The sequence below is a fragment of the Phacochoerus africanus genome, chromosome 1 (genome assembly GCF_016906955.1).
Source record: "Phacochoerus africanus isolate WHEZ1 chromosome 1, ROS_Pafr_v1, whole genome shotgun sequence".
NCBI classification, from domain to species: domain Eukaryota; kingdom Metazoa; phylum Chordata; class Mammalia; order Artiodactyla; family Suidae; genus Phacochoerus; species Phacochoerus africanus.
Genome location: NC_062544.1, coordinates 47,710,027 through 47,725,185, shown reverse-complemented (window position 1 = coordinate 47,725,185; position 15,159 = coordinate 47,710,027). Strand labels below are relative to the sequence as shown.

General features: G+C 38.9%; 1 protein-coding gene across 1 annotated transcript in view; it reads left to right on the top strand.

The window, feature by feature from the left end:
* ITGA1 (integrin subunit alpha 1) overlaps positions 1-13,509 on the top strand; it is a 179,671-nt gene extending 166,162 nt beyond the window's left edge. Inside the window, exons 27-29 of the mRNA XM_047763121.1 lie at positions 318-410; positions 2,534-2,650; positions 10,560-13,509. Coding sequence (XP_047619077.1) covers positions 318-410; positions 2,534-2,650; positions 10,560-10,604 — 255 coding nt within the window. The 3' untranslated portion in view covers positions 10,605-13,509. The remainder of the gene's footprint in view (positions 1-317; positions 411-2,533; positions 2,651-10,559) is intronic.
* Positions 13,510-15,159: the final 1,650 nt, after the last annotated feature.

Sequence of the window (15,159 nt, the reverse complement as noted above, 5' to 3'; positions counted from 1 at the left end):
CAAGCTCCTATGTAAATCTCATTATTTGTTCCATATTCAGCGACATGAAAGGAGGGTAGGATTTAAGACTAAATCTGCATAGAAAGGGCTTTATTCAGAAAAATTCCCCATTCTAGGATCTAAGTGAGAATTTGAGTTAAGAGTCGGAAGGTGGACACACAGTCATCATTTCATCCCATCAGTTCCATTTGGATGTTAAACCAGTGTTTCAATCTCTTAGAAATATTTCAGTTTGAAAAATTGCACTGCTCAGACATGACTAGCCCTCACTGTAATTAGCTCAATATATTGAAAATAAACCCTTCTTTGCTTTTCAGGTACATTTTTCCACCTTAAATCTTACTATAAGGGCAGAACTTGAAAGTGAAAATACATCACTAGTTTTAAGTGCTGGTAATCAAAAAAGAGAGGTAAGTGCCATTCCAAGTTTTGAAAACATTTTACATTTCACTCTGTTTTGTAACATAATGTTTTATATGTGCTTATAGTCCCTAAAACAGTGACTAGCACTGCTCTCAATAAGTGACAGACACTTTCTACTTCAAATTACACTTGATTAGCTTCAAGTGTGCTTTCAGTCTCGTTCTCCTTTGAAAGAAATGGGGCGGGGGAAACGTGATATTTACAATTAACATGCCATACTTGACTTTATTGCTTAAAACTATCACAGCAAATTGATGTTTTTACTTTCACCTTGATAACAAGTGATGCAATGGTAATTTTCCTCCTTAAAAACTGACATTGTAAAATGCAGTTGACATCCGAAGAACAGACTTGGAAAAAATTTCTTTACAGAAAATATCTTTATACTGCATAGGAATACAGGTAAATTTTTTAAAGTGTTCTTTATTTAATCTTTGGGAAATTTGAAACAAAAATGAAGTATTCTTCCCCAATACAAATTTATGGTGGAGTAACAATAAAATGGTTTGAGTTTTTTCCTCCTGTCCTGTTATAAAATGAGGCCAAAGTACTTGTTACAGATACGAGCACTTCAACATAACTTCCCCTTTTATCATCCAGCATTTAAATATTTCATGTAGCTATCATGAGTCATAAAATAACACTGAGACATTTTAATTTTCTATTTCAAATTAGTACTTCTTTCAAGTACTTCCAAAGTCTATGACCTCTAATATTCACCTTTTAAAAATATCTGCATATAATCTTAATGCATATAAGAGCACTTAGCTCAATAAATGTAAAGTTATTCCACACATAGGGAAGCTAAAATGTCACCAGTAAGTACCAAAAAAATATGAGTATATATTATATTGGAAAAGAGTACATTTTATTCCTAAATATATTTTGTTAAAATTTTACAATTAACTTTATTTCTTCTAAACATTGGTTCAAAATTCCCCATGGAACTGTTTATTCTACATTTTATCCTAAAAAACATAAATATTTAAGTTGTTAAAATGACTAAAAATGATCATTTTGTAGTTGTGTAATCTTAGAGAAGTCACCAATCCCATCCAGACTTCTGTTTCTGCACCTCTAAGTTCAGGGAATCATGTTAGATGTGTTTAAAGTCTGTTTTCAAAGGTCTGATTCTGTGTACATCTCAACTCCTGCCAGCTCTGTGTTCCCCATGCATCAGCAGTGACCTACCCGGAGCTGTTTGGATCAGTACCTACTATATGCAAATATGTCCCCTGTTTCCTTTTTTACCTCTAATCTTCCCATCTAGGTTAAAGAATTGAGATGGTCCCCATTAAAGGCAAATATAAAACTTTGAGCTATTATTGGTCATTGACAGCTGCCTTGAATTACATTTTTTGTTTGTTCATTTGTTTGTTTCCTCAGAAACCTAAGGGATGGGACATAGGGCAGACAAATTTCATTGATTTGAGTGCTACATTGAGAGAGCTTGAGTAACTGGAATACCAAAAGCTGTCTCCTGCAAAGATTTACTTCCGTTAAGACCTGATTTATAGATGCTAAGAGTATGTCAACTCTTAGACAATGTGGCAGAGTAAAAAATACTCTGGAACAATGTATGCACAAATTCATTTATCTGTACACTTGTCATTGTGAAATTTACTGTATGAAAATTACACCTCAGTTTGTAAACAAAAAATAAAGCACATTAGAATTGGAATTAAAAATTAAAATTAGAAGACCTACTCAGGTTTATGTGTCAACAACCCATGACGACATTCCAGTTCAAACTTATGCTATTATGATAATGCACTGGAGTCTATTAATAAATTTTAAAACACACAATCCTTTCTCCCCAAGGTAAATTCACTTCTACCCTTGAGCATTCTGATTCACAGACAGTTTCCTCTTTAGGTATGAATTTCTGAAGGGTAAGATTACACAATTGTTTTGGTAATAATACATTTGACATGGTTAGAGATTTAGAATAGATGAAGACCACTTTAAAATGTAAATATTTTCTCTGTAATATGTAATAATGAGATCAAGTACTCTGTTTGGTAGAAAATTATAGCCTGTAAAAAGTCAGTGTACTGGGAGTTCTAATAGGTGTTTATTAATGTTAACAATCTTGTTTCAAATGTTTCAGCTTGCTATTCAAGTATCCAAAGATGGGCTGCCTGGCAGAGTACCATTATGGGTTATCCTGTTGAGTGCTTTTGCTGGATTGTTGCTATTAATGCTGCTCATATTAGTACTGTGGAAGGTAAGAACCAAAGTTCCTTTAACTTTTCTATCTCAATTATCAACAGCATTTTGGTGAAACAACTTATGATTTATCCATGCTGTGGAATACAGTATCACACAGAAATGAAAAACATTGCAATGATGATTAAGACAAAATCAAAAAGAAAAGTGTATATCCCAAACATTGTGCTCAATTTGATCTCATTTTTATTCAAGAAAAAAACAGACATGTTCAAAAATCATGGAATATCTCTCTAAAGGTTGGGATTATAGGGAACTTTCATTTGTCTATTACACTGGAAATTTTAATCAAAGTAGCCTTACTTTTATAAGCAGAGATGAATGAAAATTTTCTTTTATAGAAAAATAAATTACTGAATCAATTTAAGAATACATAAGCAGGGAGTTCCCGTCGTGGCGCAGTGGTTAACGAATCCGACTAGGAACCATGAGGTTGCGGGTTCGGTCCCTGCCCTTGCTCAGTGGGTTAACGATCCGGCGTTGCCATGAGCTGTGGTGTAGGTTGCAGACGCGGCTCGGATCCCGCGTTGCTGTGGCTCTGGCGTAGGCTGGTGGCTACAGCTCCGATTCAACCCCTAGCCTGGGAACCCCCATATGCCGCGGGAGCGGCCCAAGAAATAGCAACAACAACAAAAGACAAAAGACAAAAAAAAAAAAAAAGAATACATAAGCAATAAAATTATGATAAGCCTTACCCAAATCACATATCTCCATGTATCTTAAAAATTAAATGCTTTTTTAATAAAGATACCACATTTTATGCAATAGTTGGGAGCCTGAGTGAGAAATGAGAGATTTATTAATTAGTTGATGAAACAGAAATTAGAGTTCCTTAGACTCCTGTTTCAAATTCTCCTGTAAAACTGAGTAGCTATCGATTTTCAGTCAGATAAATCTATATATTTATGTAGATGTTTTGCTTAAACCGAACTATGAAAATTTTTTCAAAGACTTTACTGTGTCTTTTTCAAATTATGAAGAATTGAAATTATAGCTTTTAGGATAAATTTAATAGAGAATAATAATTCATAGAAAAGTTGAATTTAATGTTTTTCCAATTAAACATCGGCGAATTGGCATTTATTCTAGCATACTATCACCCTATATTTTACCTATTGCTTTGCTAAATAGCTAAACCATGTTACAAATACAGATTGTGGCTACATACTTATTTTGCTAATATGTAAGCAACAGAATTATCTTTGTGTGTGTGTGTGTGTCTTTTTAGGGCCACACCTGTGGCATACAGAAGTTCCACCCAGCCTAGGGGTCGAATGGGAGCTGTAGCCACCGCCTACACACCACACCCATAGCAACCCGGGATCGCAGATGCGTCTGCAACCTACACCAGAGCCGGAGGCAATGCCGGATGCTGTAACGCACTGAGGGAGGCCAGGAGTCGAACCCTCGAACTCGAATCCTCATGGATACTAATAGGATTCATTACTGCTAAGCTCCAAAAGGAACTCCCAGAGTTATCTTTTAATCAAATAGATTAAATAACTATTTCTCTCACACCAAATTACCAACTGTTCCTATCCTTTCTGACTCTTATAATGACTAACTTCCTCTTTGGGGGGAGTTACTTTCAGGGACGATAAACAAAGCCATGTTAAAGACATAGATCATGGAGGAGTTCCTGTCGTGGCTCAGTGGTTAACGAATCCGACTAGGATCCATGAGGATGCAGATTCGATCCCTGGCCTCGCTCAGTGGGTTAAGGATCCAGCGTTACTGTGAGCTGTAATGCGGCTCAGATCCCGCGTTGCTGTGACTCTGGCGTAGGCCGGAGGCAATAGCTCCGATTAGACCCCTAGCCTGGGAACCTCCATATGCCGCGGGAGCAGCCCTAGAAAAGACCAAAAAAAAGGAAAAAAAAGTGTGTAGGTCAGGGGTATTTAGTTCAGTAAGTAAAATTCATAGCTTTTCTCAGCAAAGCCTCCAAGACAGAAGTCTCCACCATCTCAAACCTCTAGCTCTTCCTGCTGCTTTACAGGGTACCCATACTCTGCAATACCTGACTTTGCCACACTGTGGAACCCAAGGCCCAGCTTAGTGGAGTCAAGGTTGTGCTTTAAATATAGAATGTGGGTTTTTTGTTCATATGCACCTCTCATGGAACATTTTTCTGTTGATTTCTTTCATTCTATTCTTCCATTCTATACACTTGCTTGTATAATTTTAGGACATCACTTCCAAGAGAAGAGGAAAGCCAGGGCTGATATTCAAATAGTCTCTCTAGCTGCATACCTCTGTTTAAAACTAAGAAATAAGTTTCAGCCACTTGTTTTTTTGGTCATTAGTCTGAAAAAGCATAAGTGTGAAAACACATTCTTCCATTCAGGAAATGTTTCGATGATACTTTTTTTTTTTTGCCTTTTCTAGGGCCACTCTCGCGGCATATGAAGGTTCCCAGGCTAGGGGTTCAATCCGAGCTGCAGCCACCAGCCTATGCCAGACCCACAGCAACGCGGGATCCGAGCTGCGTCTGTGACCTACACCACAGCTCAGGGCAACATCAGATCCTTAACCCACTGAGTGAGGCCAGGAATCGAACCCTCAACCTCATGGTTCCTAGTCGGATTCGTTAACCACTAAGCCACAATGGGAACTCCTTGATGATACATTTTAATGGCTTCTTAGATCTTCATAAGCCCAAAGAAAGGTCATTTGGACTGTCCTGACCAGTAGGTGTAGTTAGTGCAGCACATCAGTGGGAAATCAGCAGTCAGTGCAATTCCACAGTAGGAGGGACTTACTGAGCACTTACTGAGTGTTTCCTATATTCCAGGAACTGTTTTGAGCATTTCCATTTTGTTGTTAACATCAGCCCTGTGAGGAGGATATGCTTATGAACCTCATTTTTTAAGTGGCAAAGCTGAGGCATGAAAAAAGTTAAATGTATTTCCCAAGACCACATGGTTTATGAGGTTCATTTAGAGTAAAGATCTGATTCTTGTCCATTGCACTTCTGTGCCAACTCTATTCGCCCACTTACTCAACATTCTCACTTGCTTTTATTCTCTCTGTTGTCACCATGACCTTTTCACCTAAGTGCTTTAACTGCATTTTACACTTGCGGACACTGAAGCAAACAGAAGGTAACTCTCCCAAGAGTAACCAGCTAGTGAGGGACTGGGTTCAATCGATGCTGTATCTGCAAAGCCCGCACCTTGTCCAGTGAATTCCACCACCGCAGGCTCCTGGGGTGGGCCTCTTTAATCTGGAGCTCCAGGATGTAGGTGTTGTTCAAGAGGGTCATAAACTCTCTGAAACATATAAAAAATATTTGGTGTTGGAGTGAGAGTCCCTGGTAGGATTCAGACTTTCAGCAGCTGCATTATACTTAAAAGATTAATTGACCCTCCTGCTTGTAGCATTTGGTCTGCAGTAGGCTCAGGCAGAGCTACATTCATCCCCATGGCATCTTTTTAGGCTAACTAGATTGGGAGCAGAAACCTCAGGATGGTCCTTTCCTCTTCCTCCTCCTGAATCCCACCACCCTGGAATTTCAATGAAAACTCTCAGTCTGAGACTTAGGTTCCTCCTGGAGCTGGGATTTCATTTCAAAAGACACAGCCTTTGTATCTTTATCTTCGTAGCACACATAGCAGAGATTAAAGTTTTAATAGGTGATTCATATACTTAATGTTGAGGGGAGAAGTCTTGCAGGGGACATAGGTTAAACAGATTGGTAAACGTGCTCTGAAATATGGTACCACACACCAAGGGAAAAGCCCAGTCAGGCCAATATTGCCAATAGGATAGAATGAGACTCGGCCAACAGAGGAACCCTGAGAGAGCAGACTCTTCCTCTCTCGACTTGATCTCGTACTGAAGTCTGAATGTCCACACTTGATTTATTTACCAATCCTAAAGCTTAGTTCCTCACCCAATATGCATATGGCTGCGAGAGTATGATATGCACCACCACCTTTTAGTCTTTTATGTGTTAATAGAAATGTATTCATTCGACATTTATTCTATGTAATAGTCATTGAGCCTGTATTTCTGCCAGGGCCTGTTTAATCAGACCTTTGCCATTGAGTTGAATGAGGGGAACACAAATAAGACCATTATGTAAATACAAAAAGAGAAAGAAGGAAAGCAAAAGCTGCAAAGAAAGTCTGGGTCACTGAAAACAAACTTAACTTGTTGCAAGTGCTGGCGAGTATTGGCTCCATTTAATTTGAAGCTCGACACTATCTTTTCCTAATCCCCCAAATTCTACTACAAACCCAGTGTTAAAAGAATATGTTAGGTGGAAAAGTGTAGATGACATGTTAAGTTTTAAAATAAAATATTTGGCTGTGATAGCAAAGGACAGTTGAAAAGAAGCAAAAAGACTTGAGAGGGAAGGATAGACCATTGAGAGCTGGGTGGGGCAGGAAAGAAAAATGCCATGATTCACCACCCGCTTTTGTGAAAACTATGTCTGATTTATTTTTCCACTTAAGACCTGCAGGTACAAGTTAAGGAACCTAATGATTTGTGAAGCCAGGACTTTCATAGTTGGCGCAAAGTAAAGGCCTGATACATGTAGGAGAACTGGCATTCCACAGAAGACAGATTTCTTGTTTTGTCATGTCCATTTGTTCTGTTGTCACCTGTTCTGTGACATCTCCCACCAACTAGATTCTGGCATGGAGGAAAACATAAAGCCCCTGGAAAGCTGAGATGCAGGGTGGGACTGGTGGTCCAGATGCCACCCACTGCCTCCTGTGTCTGATAGACCCACCCAGGCACTGAGGAAGGGCAGGGGGCAGAGCGTCAGGCTGCTCTGGAGCTGAGCAGAAGAGAACAGCAGACCTCAAAGTGACAGAGCTTAGGCGTGCAGGCTCCCAGAAAGGGCAGGGATACCTCTATCCTGGAAGCTGCAGTGACCAGGCTGGGGGATGTGATGGGGAGGGGGGTCGCACAGCCAGGCATCTACAGGCCTGTGTCCTTTATTCTGTGTGGCATGTGATTTGGTTAGATCTTTAGTCCCCTTAATTACCACTCAGTGCCTGTTTCTTCTGTTTTCTTTTCTTTCTTTTTTTTTTTTTTGTCTTTTTTTGCTATTTCTTGGGCCGCTCCCGTGGAATATGGAGGTTCCCAGACTAGGGGTTGAATCAGAGCTGCAGCCACCGGCCTACACCAGAGCCACAGCAACTCAGGATCCGAGCTGCATCTGCAACCTACACCACAGCTCACGGCAACGCCGGATCATTAACCCACTGAGCAAGGGCAGGGACCGAACCCGCAACCTCATGGTTCCTAGTCGGATTTGTTAACCACTGCGCCACGATGGGAACTCCTTTTTTCATTTTTTAAAGTTTTATTGAAGTATAGTTGATTTACAAGGTTGTGATCATTTCTGCTGTACAACAAAGTGACTCACTTATACACACACCCATTCTCCTTCATATTCTTTTCCCACATAGATTATCACAGAATACTGGGTAGAGTTCTCTGTGCTATACAGCAGGTTCCCCTTGGCCAATCATTCCATATACCCTAGTGTTCATATGCCTCTCCCAACACCCCAGTCCATCCCTCCCCAACCCCCACCTGTCCGCTTTGGTGACCATAAGTTTTTCAAAGTCTGTGAGCCTGTTTCTGCTTCTCCCTGTTTCTAGCAAGGACTAGTCTGCACTTCACTGGTTGTCACTGGCCCCCAGAAAGGCTCCAGAAGAGAGGAGTGAATGTCAGCTCTGGGTCCTTATTTTCCCTACTCCAGACATATAGGGAGTTTGGGGTGCATCCCACACAACAGGCAAAAGGGCTCAGGGGCCAGAGCAGCAGGCAAGTGGGAGGAAGGAATCCGTCTCCCTCAGGGAACAGAGACCTGGACTCCATAAGCCTGGGCCTGATCCCATCTCTTCTCAGCTGAGTGGCCTTGGATAAATCTATTCACTTCTCTAGGAACTGGTTTTCTCTTCTATAAAATGAAGGAGTTGGACAAGAAATAGAACCTCAGCCCCTTCAAACACCTAACATTCTGTAAAACAGCTGAAGTTGTCTCCAGGACGTGCTTGCTCATCTTTTCTGAGGCTCCTGACTCCACCCCCCTCACCTCTATGCTGCAGTTCACTTAGGTGTTGTTTTTTTTAATTTAATTTTTATTTTATATTGGAGTATACTTGATTTACAAGGTTGTTTTAGTTTCAGGTGTATAGCAAAGTGATTCTCTTATGCATATACATATATCCATTCCTTTTTCAGATAGGTTATTACAGAATATTCAGTAGAGTTCCCTTTGCTATATAGCAGGTCCTTGTTGAATTTCTAGTTATACATAGTAGTGTGTATATGTTAATCCCAGACTCCTAGTTTATCCCTCTCCCTCCCGCTTTGCCCTTTGGTAGCCATAAGTTTGTTTTCTATGTCTGTAAGTCTGTCTCTGTTCGCAAAAAAGTTCATTTGTATCATGTTTTTTAGATTCCACATATAAGTGTTATCATACGATATTTGAATTTCTCCGACTTACTTTACTTAGGATGATAACCTCTAGGTCCATCAATGTTGCTTCAAATGGCATTATTTCATTCTTTTAATGTCTGAGTAGTATTCCAGCTGAATAATATTCCATTATATGTATGGGTTGTATCTTCTTTGTCCATATTTTTGACCATTTATGGCCTCAAAGCCCTCAATTGTTCAATAGTTTTTTTGGGGGTGTTGGGGAGGTTTTTGTCTTTTTTTTTTTTTTTTTTTTTAGGGCCGCTCCCATAGCATATGGAAGTTCCCAGGCTAGGGGTTGAACTGGAGCCATAGCTTCTGGCCTACAACACAGCCTCAGAAATACCAGATCCAAGCCACATCCAGGACCTATGCCGCAGCTTGTGGCAACACTGTATCCTTAACCCACTGAGCAAGGCCAAGGATCAGACCCACATCCTCATGGGTACCAGTTGGGTTCCTAACCTGTTGAGCCACAACAGGAACTCCAATAGTTACTTTTTAAAATATAAAATTGCCTTGCATAATTTACCATACTCATGATTAAAATGACATGCAGTTACTATACTTTCAAAGAATTAAAATCACTGTTTTTGCTTGAATTAAATCCTCTCTCGAATTAAAAAAAAAAAATTCCCAGATTAAAATGTCACCTCTCTAGGATTCTTTCAAAAATTTCTTTTTAAAAAAATGTCCATTTTAGATTAAAACATTGCAATGGTCCCTTCCTGTTCCTATACTTAGTTTCATTATTCTGTATAATTGAAAGTAAATAAAGCACGTGGAATTTTTATGATGCCTCACATCACAAAGCATAATGAAAAGTGACCCATATTCACCACTATGTGAAATATCTTGTATGTTCATTGACTTCATTTGCATATCCAAATGATACAGGGTGTTTTCAAGAGCCTCTTTATGGCAAGCCTATATAGACAGATGTTCTAACACATTTCAAGTTAATCCAGACAAGAGACATGATATATTTAATTAACAAAAATGTTAAAAATGAAATAGCAGTTTGATAAATATAATTTCTTAACATTCAATATTACCAAATAGGTCAATGAAAAAAAACTTCTCAGAGTTCTCGTCGTGGCTCAGTGGTTAACAAATCCAACTAGGAACCATGAGGTTGTGGGTTTGATCCCTGGCCTCCCTCAGTGGGTTAAAGATCTGGCATTGCCATGAGCTGTGGTGTAGGTCGCAGATGTGGCTCGGACCTTGCTGTGGTTCTGGCGTAGGCCAGCAGCTACAGCTCCGATTAGACCCCTAGCCTGGAAACCTTCATATGTTGCTGGTGCAGCCCTAGAAAAAGACCAAAAAACCCCAACAAACTTCTCAATTATATTCTTTGTATGCCCACAATTGCTAACATTTTACTAAACTAAATTTTCCAAGGAGATTAGTATTTATTATCTAAATTCAAATAACTAATATTATTATGTTTGGTCTTTTCTCAACAGATTGGATTCTTCAAAAGACCACTAAAGAAGAAAATGGAGAAGTGAAATATTTTAGAAGAGAAAAATTAACAATTATTCAATGATCCTTCCTCAGGTTTGCCTCAAATATGTGACAAGAAATTTATAATAACAGTTAAAGACATAGTCACATAACTTTATGTAATCCATCAGGGATTAATACCTTAGAAAGTGACAGATCGAGCAAGATCCAAAACAATACCTTTAAGATATATTTTATAAAATGTTGAAAAGTATTTTTAAATAATTACTCATTTTTGTTGAGTATTTAAGCAAAATTACAGTGTTTTGAAGATGAAAAGTAACCTGTACAAATATGTTTATATATTAAATCATCATTCAAAGTATTTAAGGAATACATAAAATATTTTATAATCATTGAAATATTTACTTTGAAAAACAATATAAATTAAGGTTTTTTTCATTGATTCCTGATGGATATCCACATTCAGCATGATAGTCAACATTTGTAAATGCCAAGAAAGGAATTACCTGAAAAAGATCACTTCCCCCTATTTAAATGACAAAAAGTTCCCTGGTGGAGTCTGTCTACAATATGGACTGAAAATAGAATTAAATCACTGCGAATACATTCAGCATCTTTGTGTTGGGTTCTGCGCTTGGAAAGTTTTCTTTCCAAAGTACTTGGAAAACAGTGTAATTGAGCTGAAATTCTGTCTAGGATAGAAATTCAAGATAGACTTGTTTGAAAGCAAGTGCACTGTATCGATTAATTTAAGCTTTTACAGAACATGCTTAATTTTGATATTGAACTCTAAAACTCAAAAACTCTTTTATACTGAAAAAGCACAACAATTTTTTATGGTGTAGCAGTGATTGTCACAAAAAATTGCTTTGTCTGTGGACTGTGTTAAAATGGTTTCTTAATGGAGTATGGCAATGTAGATGTGTGCCATCGAAATGCTGGTCATCTTTGCTGGGCAGCTTTTAACATGAGGGGTCCCAGGATGTAACCAAAAGTAGGAGTTGGCTCAATTCCTTGGTACATGGTTCATTCAAACCCTCAAGCTGTGAGAGTATGTTTTATTTTTAATATTTTTACAGGTATTTAATTTTCCAAACATAGTTCTTCTTTTTATAAAAAGGCAGTATTCCATTTTAGTATTGCATTTTACCAATAAGCCACTAATTTTTGAGTGTGGCATATCAGTATTTAAATAGATCTCCAAAAATGTATTTTAAAGAATTTCAGGTTTGAAAACCTGGCCCCAACAGAAAGACATCACACCTTTTTATGAGCGTCTTTGTTCTTGAAGTAATCATTATGGTGCCTTGGGCTCTACTGTAGCTTAAGCTCCTTGGTTTCTCAATTTCCTGGGGTTGGGGGGGCGGTGGATAATGAATGAATGTATATGTGAACTACTGCTGTAAAATTTGCTGATCCTTCTGCAACAACTCCATGTCTCCACCTGATTGACCAACACAAGATCAGAGCCTGTAATTATCCACAAAGTCCTACTCTTCTCAAAAAGCAACAAATGAGTGGAGAAGTTAAATGCCATGAATTTAATTTTTAAAAACTAATTCCGTGGAGTTCCTTGATGGCTCAGAAGGTTAAGGATCTGGCATTGTCCCTGCTGTGGCTCTGGTTGCCCCAGGAACTTCCCTATGCCTCGGGCACAGCCGAAAAAAAAAAAAAAAAATTCCAGGGAATTGTCTGTGGACTCAAAGGCAGCCTACCTCATGGTTCTCTACATCTACATCTAAGATCCTGGTGGTCAAAAGCATGAACCTGGGGAGAGCTGAAGTCATCAGTAGCTAGAAGAAAGGCTAAATCTTTCCAGAGAGTCAGTATCCTCTTGCTGGCCTGTCATTGCTCAGAAATGTCCAATTTTAGAATTTTCTTCATTCCTGCTATCTGCCTTCAGGTTTAGAAATCATTCTTTCCACCTGTTCTTTTTTTGCTCAACCAAACTCAGGTCTCTCTGATTCAGAGTCACCATGTTGCACAACCCCAGTGCACATGCTCACAGCTCTGCTCCAAGCTCGGCGCATTCTTAGAAATAAGTCTAACAGATAAAAATTTTAAAAATTCATGCTTGTACTCCGTGACTGCTGGGCAAAGCATGCATTGAACCAGGAGTGTTGCACATTTCAACTAATATATTGTTAACCCAAAGGGGAAAAATAGAAAAGATGGCATTTGAAACTTTTTAGAAAAGAGAGGAAGAGCTATTTGATCTGATCCTGATGAAATTGCTGCTTATAATAAGCCTGGCAAAATTTTTAACATAAATAATTCCTGGGTTTTAAGTAGACTATTTAATGAGCCAGATATCCCATTTCCCTAACATTGTAATTTGTTGAGGTTTATGTGCATATGTGTGTATCCGTGCATATGTATGTATATCAACACACATACACACACATACACATGCACACATGCATGGACACAAATTGAAGGAAAAAAATACCTCAATGCCAAGTGGCAGAGTTTATATAAAATAAACACACAAAAACTACACCACAAAAAATTCAATTTGTTCACTTTGTATATAGTTTTCACTTTCATTAATATTTAACTATAGCATTCAGTTATGCAACTATCTAAAAGTCATAAATGTAGAGGCTTTGACCAAGATACTAAGTCAACAGATGCCCCAAATTAGCTTTGTACAAATATTCTAAAACACCATCAATGATTAAGAAATATACTAAACTCTATCATTTGATTTTAAAACACTTAATCAGAAAAATGATATGTAAGACATTTATGAGCTTACTGGTTAAATCAAATTGCAAAACACTTTCTTTTTGAAACTTTGATGTCTTTTAAATTAGTCATTGCTTCCACTGTGAACTGAACTATGTATGCATCTCCTTCTCAGACCAAACCTACAATGGTATATTATTGGTAAATTATTTAACAACTGGCTCTCCAGGAGGAAATAAATCCCTGAGTTGTGTCATTTGCCAATTTCCATGATCTGAATAGTTTGCCATGGCCATTTTCAAGCTACCAACAATAGCCCTAACCAGCTTGCAAAATTCCTGAAAATGTATTTGTTAGCTCTCATGAACCAGTATGAGCTGGCTTCAGTGCACTATTGAGACAGATTAGATGTCAATGATAAGAGAAAGAGAAGGAAGGGAGGGAGGGAGGGAGGAAGGAAGGAAAAGAGAAAGGGTGGAAGGGGGGGAGAAAAAGGAGAGAAAGGAAAGAAGAAAGAAAGGGAAGAAGACAAAAATATCCTTAAAATGCTAATCTCAAGCCCAGAAGACATAATTCTACATAGTTCCCAATTCTTCAATTTCAATTTCTAAAAGTATAGCCTTCCTTTAATATTAATAAAATGATATAAATCTGCAGGAAAAGGAAGGAGTTGAAAGCAAAACAATGTCAAGGGTGACACACTAAAAATCAGACCTCTGCAGCCACAGAGAAGCTGTTTCACTTTCTCTGGGAATCCAGAGCCCTGGAGCCAGACTGTGAAAGGTCATCCTTGGTAAAAAAAAATTTGTAATTTCTGGGATCCAGTTTGAACTTCAGTGATCCAATTTGTCCAATTATTTTTCTCCCAGCACTCGATTCATGGGTGATGTAATCTCTGAATATTTTCTGTGTCACAAGCGTCCTTGAAACAACTTGTGGGAGGACATATTTTTACAAAATTTGGTGCTTACTCAACCATAATCATTTATCATTTTACCTTCTATAAAAGCAGTATCTAGGCTCAATTGGAAAACAAGTGTTCGCTCCAGAGCGAAAGGTGGTTGCACAGTGCTTGCGGAAAGCCGAGTGGGAGGAGAGGCCGAGAGAAGGTCTGGTGTGTTCTCTGCAGGCAGCCCCAAAGGGCCACCGCTTGCACTGTGCCAAGGGCTGCCCGCCAGCTTCTATGCAGTGCACTTTCCCGCAGGAAATCCTCACTGTCAGATATGCAACCTGCTCCGTGGGAACCGTCTTGCTCCACATAACGCTGAGAAAACTCGGGAAGACCCGGGCTCTGAGCATGGTTCATGTGCCAGAGACAGTCACATTATTGCTCGAATAAAGAGGCCTCTGGCAAATCAGGCTTTGCAAAACAGTATCCTACATACCCTTTGCTGATTTTCAACACTTCTCGAGTCTCCCTCCATTAGTCTTCTCCTCCAAAGAAGACTTCCAAGAAGGCCCCTAGAGAAAAATCTGTTTAAATCATGTGCTCTGTTTGCTGTGAGGACCAGCTTCTGTGATTTGATCACTGACACAGGATTTCAGTCCTCTGTTCTTCTGTGGCACTCTAAAGGGTTGATATGGTATAATATAGTGGAGACAAAAAGAAAGGCATTTCAGACATGGAGCAACTTAAAGAAATTTGCAAATACTCTCAGTACCTGTGACAGTTGAGGGGCTGGCAGGATTTAGCCCCTCAGTGGGGCTCCATCAGCATCCCTAATCCCCATCCTCACCCTTGGAAATAATAATCTAAAAAACAAAAAGAAGAGCTGTAAAATCCTCAAAGTGGTACTATTTTTTAATTAAAGTATACAGTTTAACTGTAAACAGCAGGCATTTTAATGCAAATACAACTTCAAGGTGATTCCACTGGGCAACCCTTCCAATCAGACTTCTGTCCCTAAA